This window comes from Drosophila serrata, unplaced genomic scaffold (genome assembly GCF_035046125.1).
Source record: "Drosophila serrata isolate PLE 108 unplaced genomic scaffold, ASM3504612v1 contig_334, whole genome shotgun sequence".
NCBI lineage: Eukaryota > Metazoa > Arthropoda > Insecta > Diptera > Drosophilidae > Drosophila > Drosophila serrata.
In genome coordinates, this window is record NW_028257232.1 from 906,258 (window position 1) to 933,134 (window position 26,877).

The following is a 26,877-nucleotide window of genomic DNA, read 5'->3' on the forward strand; positions in this document are numbered from 1 at the left end:
ACATACATATATTTTCCCCAATTTTATGCGAAAGGAGAACGCGGTGTTTCTTTCACTCAAACTCTGACGAGTTTTCGCTTTTTTTATTCAAAGGTTTCCTTTTTTTCGTTCTAACAAAAAATGTTTTTCAATTTTTTTCGTTCCTAATAATTGACACAATTTCTAGGCATAGAAATTAGTTGCAATATTTTTGTTTCGACACTTTGATAACAAATAATAATTAAAGTTAATGATTAATGACAAAATCAAGTTGAGAGAGTTAATGCAACTTCCGTCTGCTCTTAAAAGACTTGAACGCGGTGGTTTTCGCGATCGCACACCAGGATATTTCCGTTGGACATTATAGCCACGCCCTCGAGTCCTTTGAACTCCGAATCGCCAGAGCCCCAGGAGCCGAAGGTCTTCAGGAAGCTGCCATCCGGATTGAAGATCTGTATGCGATTGTTGCCCGAATCGGCCACGAATATATAGCCCTGATCGTCCACGGCCACGCCGCTAAAGGAGTGAGGGGAGAAAAAAGGCAACATTTAACACTTCTGTTGGCAATTAAAAAACCGGTAATTCAATTTACTCACCGCGGAAACTTGAACTGGCCGTCGTCGGAGCCCTCACCGCCAACGGTGGACAGGACCTTGCCGTTCACATCGAAAATCTGTGGAAATGGAATGGGGCCAGATGCCGAGGAGGTGAAAAAGGTGACCAAATAAATTGCAAACGTATCTCGGATTGTGAGCATATTTTAATTAAAATTGCTCACATGGCCAGACAGGCATGAAAGAGGCAGAGGGACTCGGACACTCACCTGAATCCTGTGGTTATTCGAGTCGGAAACAATCACACGATTCGTATTCGATACGGCTATATAATGGGGATGCTCAAGTTGTCCCTCGCCACGGCCGCAGGAACCGAATTTGCCAACGAAGGAGCCATCGGATTGGAAAACCTGACGAATGCGAATATTTCGATATAAGTTTGCAAATTGAAATGGCCAGAGAGACCATGCCAATATACATATATATATAGTATACACTCCCAGTTAAGCTCATGAAAATTGCTGAGCTGCAGCTCGAGTGTGACAAATTGGGCAAGGCCCGGCCAACGAGAGGGTATATATAAATATTTGCATGCAAATCGAGATTGAAGATGGAGGCGAGGTCTGAAAAAAGGTAGCTCGCAGCTACTGCTCCTTCGTTCCTCTGTTGCAAGGCTCCTCCTCACTCACCTGCACTCTGTGGTTCTCCTTATCGCACACGTAAATGAAGCCGAGTGCATCGGTTGTTACGCCCCAAGGATAATTGAATTTGCCATCTGCGGTGCCCTGCGAACCGAAGGCGCGCAGGAATCGTCCTTGCGGATCGAGCACTTGTATGCGATGATTGTATCTGCAATTGAAGTGGAGAGAAAACAGTGCACATTGAAAGGGGATATCATAGCGAAAGTGAGGCTTTTTATTCCTAGATAATGTCTTGTTTAATTATTAAACAAATACCTTGGAGGTACACAACTTAAAGTTAGGTTGTAACTTGATTCATATATGTGTATACAAAATGTAATTTAATTTCGAGATTTTGAGGACGAGTTCTATTCAAAACTTTATATAAATATCTAGCTTAATTATTAAATAAAAACCTAAAAGGTATATCGATTAAAGTAGGGCGGATTGTGTATACTTTTTAAAGACCTTTAAGAAGGAAACATAAAGTAACCTATTGAATACGAATTTGAATATAAATAAAGTCTCTTTCTTTTGGCTTTTCAACTTTTCTCTGCGTGTAAGTGGCTGAACCAATTTATGGGGCCATCGAATCGTCGACGGGTTCCCCTCTTAATTGCGAACCGGAGTCCGCAGCCCCAAAAGAGATCTCATTACGCGACCCAGACACGATGCCTTGGCATTCCAAGGTGTACTTTTGGGTGTGGGTGTGGGCATGGGCATGGGTTGGATGCCTGGATGGATTTGGGTTTTCCAGTCTGTGGGCTGTGATGGGTGTCGGACTTAGGGCTAAGCCGCTTAACGTGCAAAATCAAAGTTGACTCACACAATGAGGCCGGGCTCCCGGGTGCTTAACGAGATTTTGCGTCAAACAATGACAGGAGCGGCAGCTGGCGGATGGCAGCACTCGTAAAAAGGTTGCAGGATAACATGTGCACGTCTCGTACTCCTGGTACCCGCTGGCCCATGGCACATGTTTCTCATTAACGCGGCTATTATGCGCTTAGCCCTGCCAATTAGAGGCGGAGCCGGGAGCTAAGAGCTAGGAGCCATGGCCCGGGAATTAATCATGCGCTTTTGTTTCGACTTAATTAAAAACCAGACTGACCGCCCAGCTAAGACTGAGCCGCTCGGCTCGCGATAAAATATCACCATGGAAATGGCGCAGAAATATCTAGTTTGTATTCTTTTAGATGGAGTTCTAAATTATCTAATTTATATAAATATCTTCAAGCAATTATTACCTATTTTCCAAAGATGATTTGATGATAATTACTATATATTTTCAAGTACTCACCTATCGGCTATGATGTACTGACCGATGCGGTTAACGGCCACACCGGCGAGGCAATCGAACTCACCCTCGCCGTTGCCATACTCGCCAAACTCCTTGACAAATATGCCATTGGAGTCGAAGACCTGGACGCGGTGGTTACTGGAGTCGGCGCACACGATGCTATTGTCGGGGCCAACGGCCAGGCCACGCGGCCATGTGAAGGATCCGGGCTCGCTCCCCCGGCCCCCCAGCTGGAACAGTTGCTGGCGCTTGCGCAAGTACACCTGCTTAGGGATAGTACCTGCCGCTCCGGCTATACCGGCTGCTGCCGCTGCTGCTGCTACCGTAGGGGACGTAGGGGAGCCTAGCCCGTTTTTTGACCCGTCGTCGTCGGAGGAGGCCAGCTCGTTGGCCTGCCGTAGGGGCAGGCCCAGGCTCAGCCTGCGGGACACTTCGCTGGCCGTGCTACGTCCGGTTCCGGATCCACTCGAGCCACTCGTGCCGTAGCCGTGCGACGCATGCGACGACGCCCCTGTCGAAGTGGAGCTTCCGCTTCCGGTGTGCGTGTCGCGTGCGCTGCCGCTGCCACTGCTGCCGCCGGCCGAGTCCTTGCTGCTCTTGTTGCCGTACTTGTTTTTCAAGTAGCGCGCCCAGGAGCTCAAGGCCTCGCCATCCTTGCTGTCGGTGGCCGAGCTGCTGCCCAAGCCGCTGGACCGCGACGATCCAGCCCCCCGATCGGTGATGGGGGAGTTATCGCGCGACTTGAGTGCGTGCGAGGAGCGACTCCTTGCGAGGTCACTGCTTCCATAGCCGCTGTACCTGCAAGGACATCCAAGGGTAATTAGCAAATGGCTTAGGGACTATGCAGGAGGAATGGAAATGGGATGGAGTCAAAGTCGAGATGGAGTCATATATGAAATAGAAGGCTGACTTTAAAAACAGATGAGGCGCTTTAAGCTGAGAAGAAGGAAGCTATATCAAGGCTAGGCTAGACTTTTTAACTAATAAAATATTTAATTATACAAAATAAAATGAGATAAATTTAAAGCATTGTTTGACATAGAACTATATTTAAAAAACTTGTTTCAAATAAGTCTACTGAGACTTGTTAAGTAAAGCAAACTTTAAGATTAATATTTTTAGAATAGTTCAAGAAAATTTTTCTCTTTTTTATAGTATAAAAGCTTTAAATAAATTTAAGCTTGCATTTTATGATAAATTAACTATAAAGCTACCTTTTTCTCAGCTTCTTTCTGATCTACATGAAACTAATGCGTGATGACTAGTGCTGCTTATGTACAGAGAGAGAAAGGGGGAAAACTTCTTGGTTGATTTCCAGTTAATTTCGGTTAATTTAAAAACGCGTTTTGTTTTTTGTTCAATTTTAAACACAAGTAAATGACTAAAGAAAAATCAAAAAACTAAAAAAAATATATAATTTTACAAAAAAATAAGAGAGAAACGAAAGAGCAAAAATCCAAAATGTGGAAATTAGTGTGGAGTGCAACATAAACGAGAACCAGAACGTGGCGAACTTCGAGGGACGTGTGGCACGCACAGAAAGTCAACACAAAAAAAGAACCTTAAATAATAAATAAATTAAAAATAAATTAAGTTAAATTAAAGATAGAGATACGGAAAACCGGCGATTGGGACAGCACACGCACAATGAAAGCGCCCAGCGCACGCACGATAATTATGAAGATAATCGCTCATCATTATATAGATCGTATATATACAGCCGATAGTTATTATATCCTATGTACAACTCGGAGGGGTCGGAGGGGTTTTCATATATAAGTAGCTGTGGAAGGGTCAGTTCTCAGGGTCTCACTGCACACCTTGAGGCCAGGTAAGCGGACGGCGAGACCGTGGTGGGGGACACCGGCTCATCCAGGTCGTCGTCCTCGTTGCCGAATTGGTGCGAGGAGCGGCTGCGCGCCAGCCTCGTCCTGCGCTCCTTCATGGCCAAATAACGGGATCGGCCGGTGCCATAGCGACTGTCCGAATCGTCGCCAGTTCCGGTGGCATCCTCATCGAAGGAGGCGGTGGGCGTGGATAGCGAGGGTTGCGTTACAATGGCGCTGCTCTTGCTCTTGTTTAGAAAGCGGCTTGTGTAGCTGCAAAAATGTTGATTTCGGTTCGGTTTCTTTTTGGTTTTTGGTTTGGTTTATGGTTTCATTGGGGATTTTCTTTCGGTGTTTGGTATATATAATAAGATTTGTTTAAGGATTAAATTGTTATTAATAGAATGTGAAATTTGTATACCATTGCAGAAGAATTTATCATTTTTTCTGACAACTTTCAATTAAATCGATATTTTATCAATGTAAATTTTAAATATATGAAAACTCTTTCAACTTGGATATAGTAATTTTTAGCTGCAAGGATATATGAATCAACTTCAACTTCCCGAAGCTAATTCATCAAATTCTTTTCGCAGATGTTGTTGCTGTTGTGTGCTTGTGAGTCTCAGTTTTCAATTTTAAATTCTAACTAATCCACTCGAACGACCACCGCTTAATTAACTAACTTTTAACCAGCTTAAAAAAGCGTCAGTATAAATAAGTATATATATATGTATGTGTGTCTCGTTTATTAGCCATTAAATTCTATTAAAAAACGAAGAAGAAACACCAAACAGCCTCCAGAACTCGGGAGGCAGCAAAGTTTCTAATTAAATTCACATTTCGCATTATCGAAAAGTTAAACAAAGTAGTTGGGAAAAGTTTCCGGTTAAGTACGTGAAATTATGGCGCCGATTGGCGTCCGTGTCGGTGTCAGTGAGTGTATGTGTGTGTGCGGTGGGTGGTTTCCGGGGGGGGGAAGGCGGATTAAGACGGAAACACGGAAAGCAACAACTACAACAACTACGAAAACATAACGAGGAGGTAGAACATAAATTAAAGGCTTAAATCTAGGTGAGTGCAAGTGCAAAAATAGGGGCAAAAAAATAAAGCAAAAATAGCAACAGGCAGCCCACAAAAGCAGGCAACACTTTCTGCTGCTTCCAAAAAAAAATACGAAAAAAAAAAGGAAACAGAAAAGCAAAACACATACATACATAGCATGGCGGCAGTGTGCATATCAGTTTGTACAGCTTAATTGCCAACGATAAAAAAGCAGCTTAAACAAGTGGAAATGAAATAGTCGCAAAGCAACGACCATCCGATACCTGCTATATAGGGCTTTAACCTCTGATTCTGGAGGTATTTCTTTTGGTTCTTTCAAAGTATGAACACATTGAGGCGATTAACGTAAGATCTCTCTGATAAATAAGTATCTTCCCAGCTGTAAGTTACATATATATTTTTTTCTAAATATGAACAATTTTTGCTTGAGATAATGTTGCATAAGTTATGCTTTTTACGGTTACATATTCTATTCTTTTTCTAAAAAGATTTAAAATTTGAAATCTAGAAAAAGGCTAGTTTTTAATAATTAATAATTATTTTAAAATTTGCAATCTGTTAAAAAAGTTTAGATGTACCCTTTAAAATATGTATAGAATACAATGGGTACAAAATCCTAGAATTATAAGAACACTCTAAACAAAACCTTTGACATTTTAAAATCTCTTGAAAGTAAGTAAAAAAGTACACTTAACATTATATAGGGTATTGTGAACACACTACACATATATTTTAAGCCCCTATAAACTTTATATGGCATATTATTTTATTTTTTAGAGCAATTAAAAAATATGCTATTAGCTTAAACAAAACCCCTCGTCATAAACCTCTCTACCTGGGCTATAACAATTGACTCTATTTGTAGAGCATAAATCCAGCTACAGTTTAACACTAAACAAATACCTTGAATAAATACGACAAAATGATAAACAGACCGACTGACTCGTGACGGACTCGTGAAAATTATATGATGGCAAACAGAACGGACTGATAAGAGATACCAATTTATCGCATTGTTCCCGCTGAGGTGTGAGAGCTGAATTCGGGGGAGTGTTGTAATTACATTACGCTAGATTTGGTGGGGGGTAGGGGAGGGAGAAAAAGGGTTTCAGCCTCGCTGTTTGTTGTGTGTCGTGCAAAAGTAAAATTAAAGAAGTTTTTTTCCATCAGAGCACAAAGGAGCAGGACGGGCCTCGTCGAATTGATCCCTTTGAAAAGGGTATTGACAGAGCACAGAGCGTGAGACACAGACGGACGAAGAAGTAAAGTTAATTTCCAGCCCTTTGAGTGGCTCTTTGAAAGGACCCCATCATCGTCGCGATTCTATTTATTTGCCCATTGAAGGTGACTCCCGAGTACTTGGCCAACTTGTTCAATTTTATTTCCAGCGCACATTCAAATATTTAATCAATAGTCTAGGGTTAAGCTCTCGTTTAACATGAGTTGGGTTATTTAGTGGGGATTCTTATAAAACAGGGGTTTAAGTTTCAGTTTCAGAACTCATTCAAAGGTTTGGGTTAACAAAAAAACAACTGAACTACGCTTATGAATTGCATTGAATGCGAGTTGCTTTTTTCTTTTCTTTCTGGCCTGAGTTTATAGTAAGTGTATTGATAGTATTTCTTGGGCTAGACGTCGGCAAGTCGCTTGCGGTATCGAGCCCGGCTGGGTCTGCTTATGTACGGTATGCTAAAGGGCAGTGCACTGCAAGAAATCATTGTATAGAAGAGAACACAAAGAGAGTGATGATAGAACCGTGTGTATTGTGTGTGTTTACCTAATTCGGCGCTGGGGAGTGCGTGTGTACTGTGTTGTGTGTTGTGTGAGTCTGCAGTGTGCTATGTAAAGGTTATGAACTTGACAATTAGACGCCACACGAGGCGTATGAGCAACAATGTGGCCAATGCCAGGTTAATGCCAACACGGAGCACTTGTACAAAGCTGCAGCAGCGGCCAACGAGATACAGTGGGAAATACAAGAGAGAGAGAGATATTCGTAGAAAGCAAATCATTAAAACGCATCAAATCGGAGCGAGGCGAAACCAAAACCAAACCAAAAACACAATTATCCATTAGGCATATCGATTTTAAAGCCACTCTCTGCACTTGTGTGTGCAAATGTGTGTCTCTTCGTGTGTGTGGCTGTGTGTGTGTGTGTGTTTACCTAATTAAAGTTGTAAATTAATTGCAGGCTCTCTGTACGGTTTTTTTACAGGTAATTCAATTAGTTTGTGTGTGGCATAAAACGAGTAAAACAAATTACCGAACAGCATTATTTGACACACAATTTATATGCCATGCTCATCAGATATGTATCTATATATATCTATATCTGTATCGTTGCACTTCGAGAGAGCACTGGCTACTAAATCTGATGCACAGAGAAAAAGTAAGTCACACTATTGAAAATTAATTTAATTTAATTTTAATCAGTTATGTTTGTACTTAGATTTTATACTTTTGGTACTTTTCTTTAGACATTTATTATCTTTGGATCTTTTCAAGGTCTTCCTGTTTTCTTATTTAAAAGTAGAGTAGAGTTAACATATTTTTAAAGAATTTACTTTAATTTTCAGACAGGTTTTTAGCTCCTCAATTACTTTGTATCAAATATTTCAAGTATATAAAACTCATATTCAATATTAAATTGAAATAATTTTAAAATTAAATGAAATGATTTTAGTGACCTTTTTTCTCTGTGCAGATTACCTTGTGTGTTTTATTTTATATATTTTTTTTTATTATTAGACGAACTATCTGATTTGTTCGCCTAATTAGCCATGCAAATTAGTTCGGTTATAGAAACTACAAAAAGTCACGAATAAAAAAACGCTGGACTATTTTCCGGGTGCGCTTAGAGAGAGAAAATGTGTGGAAATGGTGGGAAATACCTGCTGCCTGTGCCGCTTCCATAGCGATCGTCGCTCTCATGGTGGGGAGCTGGCACCGCTCGGGAGCGGGTGGTGCTGGTGGTGCCGCTTCCGTAGCCGCTGCTGGAGGGTGTGGCATAGCTGCTCCTTCCGGCTGCCGTCGAGGAGCTGTCGTCGCGTGAGGCCCGCCTGGCCTCCAGGCGATCCCGATAGGAGCTGCCAGCGGAGGAGGCAGCCGTCGTTGTGGAACTGGCGGCACTGCTTGGCGTCGACTTGGTGTTCGTGGAGCTACTGGCCGCACTCGTTTTGGGCTTGGTCTCCGGCTCCGACTCCGACTCGGACTCGGAGCTGGTCTCCTCCTCGCTGCTGGAGCTGGACTCGGCCTTCTTCTTGTCCGCCGAACCGTTCGAGGAGCTGGTGTTGTTGTGCTGCGGCAGGAAGCGGCTCACGAAGGGCTTCTTCTCGGGCACAGCCGTGGCATCCCGGGCCGTGGAGTTCCTCGACGAACTGGCCGCCTTGCTGCTGCTGCCACCAGGTGCAGCCGATGTGGCAGCAGTAGCTGCTGCTGCTGCCGCTGCTGTGGCTGCTGCAGAACTGGCCGAGCTCTCGGTGGAGGCACTGCTGTCGCTGCTGCCGGAGCGCTGGGTCTTCTTCACGGCCGCCACCTGAGCGGAGACGGGCGGCTTCTGGGACTGTTGGGTTGGAGGAGCAGTGAGGAGAGTTGCATCAGAGTCTAAGAGCTAAGGGCTTGAGTTAGTTGAACGAAAGGAACGGAACGCAATGCAGATGCAGATGCAGGATATGTATAAAGATAACGGGATATAGGGAGAAAAGGACAGATAAACAAAGATGGCGAGATGCTAATTTGTGATCAAAGGAAGTGGACAACATGGGTTACGTGCTTATTTCCGGTTTCTTTTTGAAAATAGGGGGTAAAACGAACCTCTATACTCTGCTACCAATTTAAATATTTAAAGCCTACAAAGTAATGTTTAATAATTTAAATCGAAGTGTTCAATTAAATTGTGCACCTATTCCTTCCTTTTCATTTTTAACAAGTTCGTTAAGTATCAAAGGGAGAAATCAAAATAAAGGCCATTGAAATGGCAAATATCTGACGCAAGGACCCTCTTCACTCTTCAAATGATATTCCATCAACTCTCTTTGATGTCCGTGTGTCCTAATTGATCGAACGAACAACCTTTTCCTATTCCCATTTGGGCAAATGCCAGGGACAAGACAAATATGCAACCGCTGTGCATATGTCACTAGAGGGTGCTATGTGGCATATATGTACATATATTCCATATATATTCAGGTTCTGGAAACATTGTTAAACTGACGGAAGCAGCCGCATCGCTGACAGTGGCATGATGGTGAAATATTCGCCATTGAACCCGGCTCTGTCTGACATTTTTGGGGGAGTGTGTGGGTGTATGGGTGTGTGGGGAGGGAGGCGTGGCAACAATGTGTGAATGCATGACAGGCAAAAAAAATAAAACAGAAACGGGAAGGAAAGAAAAGAAATACATATACAACAGAAATATTTACAGCGGACATCAGAAATTGCAAAATAACAAAAACGGCAGACGAAAAAAAGGCTAGAAACAAATTCAAAATGAAGACAAAGCGAGACGGCGAGAGTGAAACAGAGACAGAAACAGAAACAGAGAAAGAGAGAGAGAAATGTCGCCTTTGTTGATCAGGGTCTGAGATTTATTCAGCTCGACAGCATTGACCAAAGAAATTTAGTAAGATTTAAGCAAATTAACATCACTACCGCATCGTTTGTCCACTTTTTTACAGAGAGAGATAGATAGGCAGAGATATAGATAGATATAGATAGAGAGAAAAAGACAGAAAGAGAGAGAAAGGAGAAACGGAAAGAATTGTAAGAAAAATGCTTGAAATTCGGTAATTTCTATGCTGTTTTATTTGCTTTAACTTTCTTGTGTGTGTTTTTGTGTCTCTAACTAACGATAAGGTAAAAGATGTTAAGCTACGTAAATAAAAAAATATTTATATATGTATTTAGGTAAGTTTCGTGTATATAAAATATTGTACAATTCTGATTTCTGATGTCCGTTTTTTAGCTTTGGGCCCGCAAACCTTTTGCCCTGCATTCTGATTATTTAGTCAAAGGTCAAAAGGTTCTGGCCCCAAAGCAGCATTAGGTGAAAGGCGCTCTCACAAAAGACAATAAAAAAGAAACATAAGACATGAACAAAAGAATAAAAATAAAGAAATGGGGACATGAACTTAACACGTAGACAATAAAATAACAAACGTAAAAATATAAACAAACACAAAATAACGAAATGGGGTTGACTAGTTTGTTTTTTCTTTCGGAAGGAGGGGAAATGTTCTTTTCTTGTTTTGGTTAGGTTTCAGATTAACAGTAAAAGGTAACAGTAAACGGTAAATAGTTAACAGTTATCGATAATCTCTCGATTGGCTCGAAACACAACACTTACGGAGCGGAAGGGAAGTGTGAACGATGGAGCACAAATAAAGAACGAAGCACACATGGCGTATACGTAATTTTTTGTTTTGAGTTTATTTCATTCGGCGGGATTTTTTTGCAACAAGAACAAAGGGTAAAATACTGAGCCAGGCTACAGTGACAGCGGTCGATTCTACCTATATTCTATATTTGTTTCCCTTTCTAGACTTTCCATAAACTAAAGATTTCAATCTTCTTCCTCCTCATCATCATCATCAGTGACCTCAATCTCCTCTTCTGTATACTCATACTCATCATCATCGTCTTCGGGACTCACTATTTCTACAGAAGCTTCTGCTGATTTCTGTGCTTCTACCTCAGGTAACTGATTGCTCATTATAACTTCTTCGGGATTCCCCTCAGCTTTTTGGGTTAACTCACTATCCGGAGGAAGGACATTTATAAGAGGTAAAGCTTCGGGTTGATTAACTGGCTCTACATTCTCCGCTTCTTCCTCTTCGCTTTCGCTTTCGCTGGCTGTTACTTCTTCGTATTCCGAAGATGATTCCTCCTCCTCGGTTTCTTCAGAGGATGTAGGTTCTGCATTAACTTCTGGCGGGCTAAGACCAGCAGACACCTCTGCCCCCAAGGCTACTGGGGATCCCTCTACTTCCTCCCCATCACCCCCCTCACTTTCCTCCTCATCCTCCTCGTCTTCCTCGCTGTCACTGCTGTCACTGGCCACGCCTTCTTCTTCTGTATTTGCCTCATTCACACTTACCTCAGCCCGGGTTGCCGCTGCCGTCGAACTACGCACTGGAGACGCCGCCTGGGTGGAGCTTCCATCGCTGTCCTCGCCGCCGCGGCTCTTCAGGGACGCCACCCGCTGATCGCTGGCAGAGTCCGTCGCTCCCGACGAGGACGAGGACGCTGATGTGGCAGCTCCTGTCGCTCCTGCCGAGGCAGCGGCGGCATTCTTGCGCTTCTTGGCCAGCTCGGCCTCCTCGTCGGCTGCCGCCTGCTGGTTCTTCTGCTGCTGCCGCTGCATGGCCGCCTTTTGGGCCTGAATGGCGGCCTGGACTGCCGCTTGTGCGGCTGCTGCGGCATCGGATTTCTTCTCCTTCTTCTCCTTGCCAATGTCCGCCAGGCGCTGGACCACTCGCGAGCAGTCGCTCAGCCGGATGATGCCACTGAGCTGGCCACGCGACACATCCTCGCTGTCCAGCACCCGATCCTTGCGCTCCTTGAGCTCCTGCTGGCGCTGCTGCTGCTGCAGCTGCTCGCTGTCGGAGTCATCGTTCTGGTGGGATCTCACGAAGCGCGAACGGAAGCGGGAGGACTTGCCAGCCCTGCCCGAGCTGCCCTCGTTCTCGTAGTCGTTCTCATAGTCATAGTCCCCGCCCGACCGGCCATAGCGGTCGTTATTGGCCTGGGTGGCGCTGCGCTGCGGACGTTCGCCGAACTTGCGACCGCCCAGGACGGGCTCATCGTTGTACCCGCCGCGCTCCTCCTGCTGCCTGAACTGGGTGGCCAGACGGTGGTCGCTCTTGGAGCGCATCAGGCCCGGCTGCAGGGCACTGGGCGGCGCCAGGTGGGAACTGCTCACCGAACTGCCGCCGCTGGGCGTCGAGTGCGGGGCTATGTTCAGATCCCCGAAGGTGGCCAGATTCATCACCAGCTGGTTGGGATCGATGGAGACCAGAAACCGCACGCGGCGACTGTAGTCGTTGTTCTCGTACTCAAAGTGTCGCAGGAACTCCACCGTCTTCAGGAAGATCTCCTTGGTGTCCATCAGCTCGCAATCGTCCCACTCCACGGTCTCGTTCATGTACTTGTCCACGATGTCGCAGTTGCTGCTGATATTCGTGATCTCCAGGTCGAGGTTCTCCTTGAGGGTGGTCAGGTTACGCAGCTCCACGGCCAGGTAGCGATCGATCTCGCCCTTCAGCTGATCGGACCGATCCTTGATGGCCTTGGTGATGCGCCTGTAGATCTCATCGATCTCATCGGTGACACTAATGGCATTCGTCTGCAGGCTCATCGTGTTCTTCTCAATGATGGCCAAAGAGTCCTGCAAGCGGTGCAAACTGCGACGGATCTGGGTGGGAGAGGGCGTAATAAGTTGGTGGGAGTTTTCTTAAAAGATAATTCCTTATCTTACCTGTGAATTGAATCGGGTTATCTCCCGCCGCAGTATGTCCATGTGGGCGCTCTTGCAGTCCTCGCAGATCTTCTTTTCGCAGTGCGCACAGTGGGACAGATAGGCCTTCTCCGAGCAAACACCACAGCGTTCCATAATTTGACCTGCAAGGGGAAATAGACAACAATTACTAATCACTGCTGGCAGCCAAAAATGACACACTCCCAAATGACTTCCTGCCTGAATGACTGAATGCTTGAGTTGAACAATAAAATGCCAAGTATGCCGACAGCAGCAGCTCATCAATTTGCACTCTTGGCAACAATGTCCTGCCACATGCCAGGGATACCAAGGATACCAACCAAGTATGTGAGGATGTGGTGCAGGATGAGACCGAGGCTGAGACTTCGGCTGAGGATGTCTGTTGCATTCACTAATGCGATTTCAAGAGCACGAAATCAACTGCACCTAAGCGCCAGTTATGCAGCTCTATGCTGCTGCACTGGGGAATATAATATGAGCTATGATTCCCTATAAAAGATATATATTTCGTAAGGAAAATAACTTCTACTAATTCATTTCTTATAACTTGTATTTTATATATTCTGTTACGTTGCTTTTAGTAATTTTTCTGCCACTCTTTGACCAGTATTATCCTTAGCTTTTCCTGTGAACAAAATTTACGACCTACAACAACGTTTAGTTATCCGATTTTCAGCCATAAACTCTCGATTTTATAGAGATTTGTGATTTTTACTGTGTGCCTCCCCCCTAGTATTATGTGTGTCACATCCTTTTGGCAAAAGGGATCCTTTGGCTCCTTGTCGACGAGGCAGAATGTGTGTCTGTGTCTGTGTGTGGCAATGCAAATAACGAGCCTCGGCGCAGTGGGGCAACAATGCAAACATGCCAAAGATGTCGTCGTTCCTGCTGGAAAAGTAAACTTTTCTGCATCAATTGCTGGCATTGGCAATGCCTGATGAACACTCCTCAGTAGCATTTCCCAGGCACCCTCGATCCCCCGTTCCCCCATCGCAATAAACTGGCAGAAAAGGGGGGCTTAAGTGAGGAGTGTAAGGATGCAATGCCAATAGTTGGCTTCTCTGTATTTTCTCGTGTAATCATATGGAAAAGTGAATTTGCAAATTCCACATGAAAGTTGTACGAGTGCTCGTTGTCCTGGCTATATCCATAACACGAAAAGGATTCCTTTGTTTCACACATTTGCATAGTCAAGAATGGAATTTGTATAGTAAAAAATGGATACAAATGTAATGGGTGCACGGGAAATTATTTTGTATAGTTTTCTTGAGAATTATCTGCCAAAGATCCCATTTAAAATAATTTGTACTATCTAAATTTAATTTTTAAAAATGTTAGATAAGGTTTTCCCTTTCAAAATAAATCCGCAATAATTCCTCATTCGTTTTTATATTTTTAAATATTTTCAGAGAACTACATTTTTCAGCTTCTATACACCCTAAGCTTCTTGTATAAAATATTTAATAATATATTTTTATATATGAGAAACACCTCCTTAAAAAGTGATTTATTTTCTCTCTGTGTGTTAGTTAAAGCCAAGAGCTTTGTCTGCCTTATTAACTCACACTCGAACCTGATTGCAGCTCAAAAGTTGCAAGCCATTTGCATATTTTCACCCCAAAAATAATTGTGAAGTCATGCTGAGTAGGTTGATCCGGATTATCGGGGGATGAGGGCCCCAGAGATGAGGACCAAATGCAAATTGCTCAAACGAAATCAATTTCGCTTTGCTTAGTTTTAATTGCTATCAGATGGTATCCGGACTTTTTAATTGGAAAGCCAAACATAATGGCCTAAAAAGCTAGTTTTTTGCCATATTGCTTTTCTGCTTATTTGTTGTTTTTTCCCATCTCTTTTACAGCATTCCAAACATTTTTCGCTTTGGCCCGGATTTTAGTGGAATTTAATTAAAGTTACAGCCATGATTACATGGCAATATTTTTATTAATAACATTTTTGTTTTGTCCGGACAAAGAGCGGGAATTACGAATTTGTGAGCTTTGTATTTACAAAAATGAAACTATCAATGATTATATATTCAAGAAATTTTAATTGTAATTTATTATGCCCTTGCGGGGTACTATAGCTTTAGTCAGAAGCTTCTAAAGCAGCGAAGGAGTCCTTTCCGACCCCATAAATCATATATATTCTTGATCAGCATCAACAGGCGAATCTTTCTAGGCATTAAAAGAAGAATATACATTTTTGAAAATTTTTTCAACATTTTATAAGGGGTTACATCGTTAAAATTGTCAAAAATTGGCAAAAATTTACTTTTTAAATTGAGTATGCAGATTTTTTAGCCTAATGAAAACTAACACAGTGCTGCTTTCTGAATTGAAATTAATGCTTTTTTGGCTTAGTTATGATATATTTGACATTATCCTATTGATAGGTGCAAAGTACACACTTCGGCTTCTCGACTTTGTTTATTTATTTATAAGTAGTATTAATTCCTCACCTGATGTGGGATCGGGCAGTTCTCCGGTGATTTCGATATGCAGTTCCAGAAAGCGTTGTAGGGTGACATTCGTGGGAAAGGCCTGGACGCCATTGTAGGGTATCCTGTGCTCGGCTCGGCACTCGGGGCATTTTACCTAAATTATTTGCAGAAATATTTGCATTAGTTTAAGGCACATAATTTATACAGCCCGAAGGTGTTGAATTAATCATGAACTTGAAGATAGGCCACTCAAAGTTTCATTGTTTTTCTCTTATTTTATTCCCCATTAGTTAACAGCTTGGGGCTGGTTGGGGATTAGTAATTGAAATTTGATTGAACAACCTATTAGCAATTTGATTTCATTATTATTTGAAATACTTTAGCCCTGTGGCTTTGGTTATCCTTTTAAAAGTTGTTAAAGCTATTCTGTTCGCAACTTTAAAAACCTTTCACATTTAGTTAGTTGCATGTGAAGGCATCTTGAGTGCGTTTCTCTTCGATTTTATTATATCCTGTCATCTTAGTTTTCCGCCACAAAGGTATAACTTCGCTGGCGGGCTTTCCTTTCGCCTGACAGGTATTCGCAGCTCTCTCCTTATCTTCTTCTATATAAATTTCCTTATTTTCCTTCTGCATTTGGCCAACACAATGGGAAAATGCTTACCAATTATTTGCGTGGAGCTGGCTGAAAGCCAAAACAAAATTTATAAATACACGCAGACAGAGGCGCTGGCTGAGACTATAAGTAGCACACAGTCACTGTGTGTGTATTATTATTTTTTCTTTCTTCAGAAGGGAGCCTACATACATACATATATGCACGTCTCTCTATATAATTTTTCAACAAGATATCTACGCAAATGCGCCGCAAGCCAGCAAGATAAATACAACATTTTCGGGGGCGTCTCTTCTTGTGGGTTCCCTCCACCTAAGTTTCATTTCCCCGCCGAGATTTTCAGTTAAGCAAAGTAGCACTGTGTGGAAAATTATGAACCAGCATCAGGGGTATACTCATTGCTATCTCAATTAATTAACTTATTAAGGGTTAATGCACTTTACAATATATTTTGCAAAAGGAACATCTAAGAATATCTCTAAATAGTTTGTTTTTAAATATTTTTCTTTCATACTTTAAATATTATTTTTTCATTTATGTAGGTATATTTTTAAGTATTAAACAAATTATTAAGAAGGTTCAATTGATCGATTAACCTTTTGTCTTCTTTTTTTAATCCTTAATCCTCGAATCTTAAACTCAATATGCTATTAAATGGCTCATTTTAATTTTCCAAACTATTTCAAATCTAATGGAGACTTTTAAGGTGGCATTTCCCTAGTTTTTCCAGTGTAACGTGTGACGTCGTCGGGCATTAACCAAATTGAGATGATGCTCGCACACAAAGACGACCTGCATCGCCGGGGATGGCGGCACAGTGGGATGATTAATGACAATAATGGGATCGTAATGGAGGGAGTGAAGTCAACACAGGACTCGGATGTCTCACCTGACGCCGCACATAGTCCACCAGGCCCTCCATGCAGGGCTCCATGCAGAAGGAGTGCTGGCATGGCAGCAGCTTGGGGATGCGATACCTGTCCAGGCAGACGCAGCACGTCAGCAGCTGCTCGAATTGCTCCATGGCTCACTGCAAGGAAAAAGAAAACAATACTAAATTAGAGGCAGAAACAAAATCATTAGGCCTGATTCGATTATACCGCAAAAGCGCTGTCAATTTGATATTCATATCATTATAAATTCAGGACCTGCCCCGCCCTCAACTAAGCTCATCATAAGACGACAGGACGACAGGACGACAGAACAACGGAGGCGGTAAGCTCCCGCGCGGCAGCCAAAAAAAAAAAAATATATAAAAGAAAAGCAAGGAAAAATCCGATTGCCACGAAAATTCTTGCATTTGAATGAACGCACACCAGAGCACAGAGCACAGAACCCAAAAAGTCATACAATAAATTGACCATTTCGTTGTCGTAAGTCGCAGAGTCGCAAGTCGCAGAGTCGCGGGCCGACTTCATTGGGCCCGGGTAAATACACTAAGCCACAAATCTGCTTATGGCTGCTTCATTAAAAGCGGCTCTGACAAGTTTATTTAGACGAAACCGAGCTCCCCTCGATCTCATTGGTTTTCCGCCCCTCTGAAAGCCCAGTCAAAGGCCTTCGATATGGGAATTTTGAATTCAATGCTGGCTCCAATTTCACTTTTGCTTTTGGAGCTCTCCTTAATTGCCACTCAATATTTGTTTATTTATTTAATGAATGTGAAGCTTAGTTGACAAAAAATGAGGTTAAAAGATGGGTTGTTTCCTTTGAATGTTTGTGATTCACATTGCAAAACTAGAAACATGATTCACTTGCATTTCCTGCAGCTGTCAGAATATATTCATATTAAACATTTCACTTTGATGGTGTTTACGTTATCCATGACGTTGTGCATAAATAAAGAAAGGCAATTTAATGGCTTAAATTTTAAGATTTGAAGGTAGTTGTAAGAGCAGGTAACCATGAAAAACAAACTAATAAGAGATAGAATTCTAGTCAGCTAGAAAAGTCTTTCTTACATGAAATATTATATCGAGAAATGACTTTTTCTTGCAAAATTCGTTATAAATTCATATGAAATCATTTCCCTTTATCCAAACAGCTGCCAAATTAATATTTCTGTGGTCACAACATCACCATCATCAAAATCCCCTTGCATAATATCACAAACATATTTTAATAAGTTGCAATAATATCTCACTCACTCTTGCCTCGCCGGGTATATGGAGAAAAGGGAACACATTGCTTGGCCGCACAGTTGAGATTTTAAGATTTTAATAATAAAAATGACACACATTTCTCGACTATAAGAGGAAAAGCAGCCCAGAGAGAATTTTCTGCTCGCAGAAAGGCGTTGAAACTTATATATACATACTTATATGTATATAAAGACGATTTCGCAGTTGCTGGGAATATGCACCGCGTCGCTCATACGCCGCGTGTGTCGCACACAAAACGCGAACCAATGCGCACTTCCTGCTCGTAAATAAAGACGACTATGTGGGAGGATATAGCCATGGTTCTCCATGCTTCTCCATGGTGTTCCATGGTGCTCCATGGTGGCTCCATGATGCCATGGTTCTCCATGGCTGCCACCGCTAATTGTCGTGCGCCTGTTTGCCATTATTGTCGTGTTTTTTGCTGCTGCTGCTGCTGTTGTTGTTTGGCCCGGGATGCTGGTATAGTCTGGTTTTTGGTTCAGTTATTTAAAGCATCAATTTAATGCGGCCAAGAGTTCACAAAAACGTATGCGAATAAAGTGCAATTAACTGGAAAATGCGCTTAAAATCAAATTGAATAGAACTTTTCGTCGCTTTCGCTCAAATTGTGCGTAACGCGAGGGCGGACTACTGTGTGTGTGCACACTCCTATGTGCCAGTGTGTGTGTGTGTGCTTGTGGCGAATCTAATTTAGCCATTGCATTTGTGAATCGCTGCTGAAAGGATTAAAATGAATGGCGAAAGCTGCTGCTAGCCAGCATAATGGAAAACCACCGCCAGGAAACCCCTCCGCAAAAACCCGAAACGTCCTTAGTTAAAATTCAGTTTAAATGGAGAGCGGCAGCATTGGGTTTTTCGGTTGAAAGAAATCCACACTCTCCTCTCCCACCTCCACCGCCACCTCCACCTCCCGAAATGCCAGCATGTGTCCTTGAATGCAATAGGTGGCCAGCAGAGCCAGTAATTTGGCCAAAATACCAAACCAATTACACCAGCAAGCATTAGAAAAATAAGCAGCGTAAGGGAAAAGGTGGAAAAGGTGTGGTTTTAGCCAGGTTTCTAGGTAATTAAATTCTTATATTGTTGAAAATATTTAAAAACTTTGAAGCCAAACTTTTATTCTTCATATTACTAATTAATTTTTAAGGGCACAGCTAGTTTCAGTGTACTAAATGAACCCCCTCCAAACGTTTCCAAAACACTCTTCCCATTAAGCAAAATATCATGAAGGTGAAGGCTATAGTTGGATGATTTTTCCCCGTGAATTTTCATGAATTTCCTCGGATTTTCGCAATGTTCTATTGTTTTTATTTAAGCCGCCAAGATTGATGGCGACAGTTGTTCAATGTTTTGTTTACAGCCAAAATACTCATTAACCTTGGCGAATGTTTTAAAATTAAGTTGCGTTATGTGATCAGGAAATACAAGTAAATGGCCGACAGGAAACGGAAATGCGAAATGCACACGCACACGCACACACACGCACTCTTGACCCTGGGCAAATTGGCTGCCAAAAAAATAATAAGAAAAAAAAGGAAAACCCAAAATGGGTCAAACTTTTTGCGCGGGTGACAGTTCGGTGACAGAAAATCATCAACGCAAAGCACTGAGAATTGAAATCAACACAAATAAATTGAAATGAATTTGATGAAATTTGGGTCAACCGCAAAAAAACAGCAGACAAAAAAACTGAAACTGCGAAGAAAACTCACCAATAGGAAAATGGAAAACTGTTTTAGCAATCCTTGGGTATTGCTGTCAAAGCGGCACTCGAAGGCAATCATAAAATGCAATTGGTTTCTGGCAATGCGAGAATCCTTAAAACTTCAATCGTTTACAACTCGTTTCCGGGAGGCACTTTCATTTAATGTTATATACCATCGATTTCCGTTTCTATAAATCTAAATCCGTACTATTACCGAGTAAATTTGTTACTTTTTTTTTAGCTTTTCTTGGTATATTTTTTGTTTTCGCTGGGCACAAACGCGCCTCGTAGAATTCGATTGGAAATGTAAAAAGCGACTGAAGGCAAGTGAAAATTGCCAAGCACATGAGTCTATAATATTTTAAATATATACAGTACGCTGGCTCTCTCTCTGATTATTTGCTGTATCTTATGTATATATCTTTTGAAACAAGAGAGAGAGAGAGCGAGTGGCGAAAGGAAAACAAAATAAGCGATCGCAAATATATATTCTTGGCACAACGCACCAAAGTGTGTGTATCTTTTGGCTGAATGTCTCCGACTGCATTAATGAAAGATCTAAAGATACAAAGTACCCGAGAAATTTTCACTTGCAGTTAACCGAAGTTCCCTTTCGGGCCTGGGCTCTTCCCTAATTCCCTGCTACTTAACTTTACCAATTTATTCTAAATAAATATATATATATATAAACACGATATTGGTATATGTGCGCCTCTTTGACGTCATCGTTCTCATCATTGGGAAAAGCACGCCGGCATTTTCCATCTATATCCCATTTCTGCTGTGCTATTTGTGTGCTTTTGTGTATCTCGCTGTAACGGCGCCCTAAAAATAAACTTCATTGAAAATTGGAGCGAACGGCAGAGCTCTCGGATTCGTCCCCTTCTCACCCTCCAAAATTTCCCATATTTCTATGGAAAAACTAGCCAGGCATTCCGTTGTGCTAATTGAAAAGATTTCACCTCCAAAACGGGTGCAAAAGGTCTGCACTTCACTCACTCGCCTTTGGCTCTTTAAAGCTGCAACTCGAAGTTGTTGGAAAATTGGAAAAAGGAAGGAAAATCTATTACAAATTTGTTTGTAAAATATATTTACACTAACATATTGATTACGGTTTAGAAAATTAGTTTTAAATTTAGTATTTTTAGGGCACAAAATGATTATTGGAATGGTTTGATTTGTACAAGTTATTTTCTGTTGCAATTTTTGAAGAGATTTTTATATTACAATTATATTAAGTATTTGAACGTATTATTAAAAGAATATAGCTACAAAAATAAAGGACACCTCCCGAAACAAAAGCTATTTATTTGTTAAGACAACAAGACCCATTTGAGTAGCATTTCTTCTTTAGAACTCCTCAAGGTCAGAACTCCCTTTCCCTCCCAATATACACACATATATGTACATGTATCTCCTATATGCATCTCCCTTATGGGAGTGGAGGTGCATTCGTTCGAAAATAGAAACTCACTAGCCCCAGAATTCACAGACTGCACTCGGACTGCCAAAGATAGAACTGCAAGCAAAATATTCAGCGGCTATAAATAAAAGGAGCAGACCTACACAGACACAACATCAGCAGATGCAATCGAAACTTTTCGAAAAAGCAACATGAAAAAAAACAACTTTAAACTTTCAAAACGTATTGTGACGTTTCAATTTCAATGGCGGTTACTTACAGTTCGAAGGGATGCTTCTTCTACGAACTTCCGGCTGAGGTTGTTTAGGTATCCGAGGCGCCCTTGGGCGGGGCCCTTTAATTGTCTGTTAACTTTGCTGACTGAAAAAAGGAATATAAGAAGAAATATTTAAAGGAAATTGATAAAGAAATTAAATAAAATGTGAAGAGAAGCAATTATAAAAAACTCAGGTTTAAATTAAAATGTAATAAGAGAGCAACCTGCTGGATTATTTATTTTACTCTGACATATGAAATATATGTCAAAATTAAAACAATATTTTACTAAACTCTCTTCAGATATTTTCCACTATTATCCTGAAATATGTACGACTTTTTAAGATCACTTTAAAAAGTCTTAGGAAAGGGAAATCCATTTAACCAATTTGGCACTGCCTAATTGATGATTAATCGATAGAACTTTTGGCTGCTGCACAACCGGAAGTGAAAACGAATCGAATTGCGGCGGGGGGGTTCGAGGACAGAGACACCATGGCGACAGTGAAATAAAATGGCCACCGAATGATGGCCAGATCGATGAGACAGCTCTGCGTTTACCTGCCCATTAACACGCTGCAAATAAGCCGCTCGATGCCAACTTAATTACACAGCCTCAAAGGCTGTGGTAGGCAAAACAATGACGGCTGTGGGCGGTCGGCGATGATAGGTGACAGGTGTGGCATTTTGCAGGTAATGAAGTCCGGAATGCGCTCAAGCTTTGAGTTCGAGTTCGAGTTGGAGCTGGAGAGCATTGTGCAATGCGACTGATACGGATAAGCTCCTTTGGCCGCGTTAATGGATGAACAGCAGCAGGACAGGTGGCAAGGCAAGGTGAATGCTGAAAGGAGGTCAGCTTAATTAACCCGCTGGCTGCGTTCAATTAATGCGAACAATAAAACAATGGAAAACCAATTTCCGAAGCAATAATGACATGATTACATTCCGAGCTCCAAGGCAATAACTTTTCATATAACTTTTATTCGTTGTCTTCAGTAGGAGTCTCCGACAAGGCGGAAAAATAGATGAGTAGGCACTCTCTAAAAGGTATTAAGGTAACTTTCTATAGATTTCAGTTTATTTATTTATTATGGTATCTATTTTTCTACAAGTTTGGGAATTTTTAGAACATATTTAACCTCTGTGTATTATCTATTTAGATATATACAGATTTACTACATTTTTATATCAAGCAGTGTGAAGGAGTCAATTCCGACCCTATAAATCATATATATTCTTGATCAGCATCAACAGGCGAATCTTTATAGGCATTAAAAAACTATATAATTTTTTGAAAATTTTTTCAATATTTTTTAGGGTTTATTATTGCCAGAAAAAAATGCAAAAAATTGAATTTTCCTACTTTTTATTTTGAGTATGCAGATTTATTAGCCTAATAAAAACTAGCATAGGACTGCTTTCCGAATTACAATTAAATCATTTTTGGCTTAGCTACGAGTTTTCCAATCTAGATTTGTTAAACAAATTGTCATATAAAAATAAAAATAATATCGACAAAAAAATGGTATTTTAGCTTTAGTCAAAAGCTTATAACTCATGAAGCAGTCGTTTCCGACCCCATAAATTATATATATTTTTGATCAGCATCAACAGGCAAATCTTTCTAGGCCTTAAAAAAGTATATAATTTTTTGAAAATTGTTTCAACATTTTTTAGGGTTTATTATTGCCAGAAAAAAATGCAAAAAATTGAATTTTCCTACTTTTTATTTTGAGTATGCAGATTTATAAGCCTAATAAAAACTAGCATAGGACTGCTTTCCGAATTAAAATTAAATCATTTTTGGCTTAGTTATGACTTTTTTAAACCTTGATTTGTTGAACAAAATTTTCGTATAAAAATATAAATAATATCGAATAAAAAATGGTATTTTAGCTTAAGTCAAAAGCTTATAACTCATGAAGCAGTCGTTTCCGACCCCATAAATCATATATATTTTTGATCAGCATCAACAGGCGAATCTTTCTAGGCATTAAAAAAGTATTTATATTTTTGAAAATTTTTTCAACATTTTTTAGGGTGTTATTATTGCCAGAAAAAAATGCAAAAAATTGAATTTTCCTACTTTTTATTTTGAGTATGCAGATTTATTAGCCTAATAAAAACTAGCATAGGACTGCTTTCCGAATTACAATTAAATCATTTTTGGCTTAGCTACGAGTTTTCCAATCTAGATTTGTTAAACAAATTGTCATATAAAAATAAAAATAATATCGACAAAAAAATGGTATTTTAGCTTTAGTCAAAAGCTTTTAACTCATGAAGCAGTCGTTTCCGACCCCATAAAGTATATATATTTTTGATCAGCATCAACAGGCAAATCTTTCTAGGCCTTAAAAAAGTATATAATTTTTTGAAAATTGTTTCAACATTTTTTAGGGTTTATTATTGCCAGAAAAAAATGCAAAAAATTGAATTTTCCTACTTTTTATTTTGAGTATGCAGATTTATAAGCCTAATAAAAACTAGCATAGGACTGCTTTCCAAATTAAAATTAAATAATTTTTGGCTTAGTTATGACTTTTTTAAACCTTGATTTGTTGAACAAAATTTTCGTATAACAATATAAATAATATCGAATAAAAAATGGTATTTTAGCTTTAGTCAGAAGCTTGTAACAAGGTAAAGGAGTCAATTCCGACCCTATAAATCATATATATTCTTGATCAGCATCAACAGGCGAATCTTTCTAAGCATTAAAAAAGTATATACATTTTTGAAAATTTTTTCAACATTTTTAAGATGTTATTATTGCCAGAAAAAATTGAAAAAAATGGAATTTTCCTACTTTTTATTTTGAGTATGCAGATTTATTAGCCTAATAAAAACTAGCATAGGACTGCTTTCCGAATTAAAATTAAGTCATTTTTGGCTTAGCTATGAGTTTTCCAATCTAGGTTTTGTTGAACAAATTGTCATATAAAAATATAAATAATATCGAAAAAAAAATGGTATTTTAGCTTTAGTCAAAAGCTTATAACTCATGAAGCAGTCGTTTCCGACCCCATAAATCATATATATTTTTGATCAGCATCAACAGGCAAATCTTTCTAGGCCTTAAAAAAGTATATAATTTTTTGAAAATTGTTTCAACATTTTTTAGGGTGTTATTATTGCCAGAAAAAAATGCAAAAAATTGAATTTTCCTACTTTTTATTTTGAGTATGCAGATTTATTAGCCTAATAAAAACTAGCATAGGACTGCTTTCCGAATTAAAATTAAATAATTTTTGGCTTAGTTATGACTTTTTTAAACCTTGATTTGTTGAACAAAATTTTCGTATAACAATATAAATAATATCGAATAAAAAATGGTATTTTAGCTTTAGTCAGAAGCTTGTAACAAGGTAAAGGAGTCAATTCCGACCCTATAAATCATATATATTCTTGATCAGCATCAACAGGCGAATCTTTCTAGGCATTAAAAAAGTATTTATAATTTTGACAATTTTTTCAACATTTTTTAGGGTGTTATTATTGCCAGAAAAAAATGAAAAAAATTTAATTTTTCTACTTTTTATTTTGAGTATGTAGATTAATTAGACTAATAAAAACTAGCATAGGACTGCTTTCCGAATTAAAATTAATGTTTTTTTGGTTCAGTTATGAGTTTTTTAAGCATTTATTTATATGAATTTAAGTCAAACATCAATACAAAATTTAATACTAAACAACTTGATTATCAAAGGTTCAAGTTGTAGAACTATAAGATAAAGCTCTTAATCTGTTACGTATACATCGGTTGAAAATTAAATAAAACATAAATTGATCACAAAATAAAGATGAAAAGTTAATGAATTTTGCAAGTATCTGTTACGTCTTCTATTGCCGATGCTCTTAAAACAGATGCTATAAATTCGAGCACTTAAATCGAAGTGAATTTAAGTGGGATTCTGTGGCAGAGCATGCTGCAGGAAAACTGCAGTCAGTGGCACTTGTTTAGTGTTTTTGCCAGTGACCTTGAACTTCCACGTAGCAGCCATCGAGAGAAAGAGAGGGAGAGGAAGAAGCAAGAACGAGAAGAAACGATACGATAGCAGAAGGCGCAAAATAAGGCCTAAAGGAGGATGCAGAAAACTGTTGCCTACTTTCAGGCGCCTCATAAATTCACACTCTCGCACACCTCTAATCTCTTTGGGCATTATTTTTGCATTTCGGGGATGAAAAATTAAATGATGTATTTGTTTTCCGTGTGAAAATGAAAATAAACACCACAGCAGAGAACCTCAAACATTCAAAGCAAAGCAAAGGGGAGGAACAGAGGAGAGCGGTGGAAATGGGGAGAGAAACTGAAAACAAAAGCAAACAAAGCAATCAATGATAAGCGAGGCAGCGGGCAAAAGACAAACACAAACAGAAAACACAGAGAAGCAGAAATGGAAATAGAAAATCTCTCTGAAAATGTCGCTGATTGAATCGAACTAAAAATAAGGCAGGCAACGCGGCGTATGAGCAATGTGCGTGAGCTTGTATGCGTTAGTGTGCAAATTATTGCCATGCCTTCAAATGATGTATACGTATATAAAAGCCCCATGGATCCTCATCTCCATATGTATACACATATGTGTGTGTGTGTATTTTTGGTTAATAAATTTTTCAAAAGCTGTGAGAATAATTTTTGACAGCCTTTCTCATCGTGGGTGTGTGTCGTCGGCCAGGTGACATTTTCACGCTATATTTTCCACCCTCCCGCTCTGTCTCGGATTTTCTCTACAATTCTCACGCCTTTTCTCTCGCCTTTTTTTACATAATCAGCGCTGCTATTGAAAGCAATGAAGAGCTCATCTCCATGCGAAAGCAAGGACAGGGACTTTCCACACACTCACTCGGTTTGATTTCCTCTATTTGTCGGTGTTTCGCGTAACTCTTGCAAATTTATTCGCATGCCTCGGCGGCGGCGGCGTTAAAAGGACTTTCACTTGGTCTTCACTTTCAATCAGATTTCAAGATTTCTTAAATATGGCAATATATATATTTTATCCAACACTCGCGCCACGTTTACTGGTGCTCCTGATGGCGGCACCCTCACGCACAACGCCGCGACAGGTGAAAGATCTGTGAGGAGATCTCTCCACCTCCCTATATATACACTATATATATATATAAATATATATAAACAGATATCGAACTGGGGAGCTATATAGGTGTTAGATCGATCGCGCACGTCCACTCGCGAGCGTGCCAGAAATGAAAATGAATGTTATTTCTACTCGCGGCCAGAGTCGCTTGATGATCAGCCGTTCTTGAGGTGAAATTTTATAAATATAACCTGAGGCAACAACAACAACAATAACAACAACAGCCACAAGATAAAATATTTGTGTGTCTTCTTCCCACTTTCCCAAAATTTCTTCTT

At 40.3% G+C, this 26,877-nt stretch overlaps 1 protein-coding gene across 19 annotated transcripts; it reads right to left on the bottom strand.

Annotated features, from left to right (window-relative positions):
- Window positions 1-46: 46 nt before the first annotated feature.
- tn (tripartite motif containing protein thin) lies at window positions 47-26,877 on the bottom strand. Of its 19 annotated transcripts, none has more exons than XM_020952514.2 (13): window positions 26,348-26,877; window positions 21,505-21,605; window positions 16,845-16,985; window positions 15,358-15,493; window positions 12,876-13,018; window positions 11,532-12,812; window positions 8,293-8,963; window positions 4,331-4,609; window positions 2,511-3,308; window positions 1,223-1,382; window positions 803-943; window positions 576-652; window positions 47-495 (listed from the first exon to the last, which is right to left on the bottom strand). In XM_020952514.2, the coding sequence occupies exons 3-13, from the start codon at window positions 16,977-16,979 to the stop codon at window positions 282-284; spliced, it is 4,035 nt and encodes a 1,344-aa protein (XP_020808173.2). In that variant the 5' UTR covers window positions 16,980-16,985; window positions 21,505-21,605; window positions 26,348-26,877; the 3' UTR covers window positions 47-281. The 19 variants fall into 19 exon arrangements, with proteins under 19 accessions (XP_020808173.2, XP_020808170.2, XP_086693880.1 ...); XM_020952511.2 differs by having other exon boundaries at window positions 11,496-12,812; XM_086837754.1 differs by having other exon boundaries at window positions 8,293-9,011; window positions 11,496-12,812.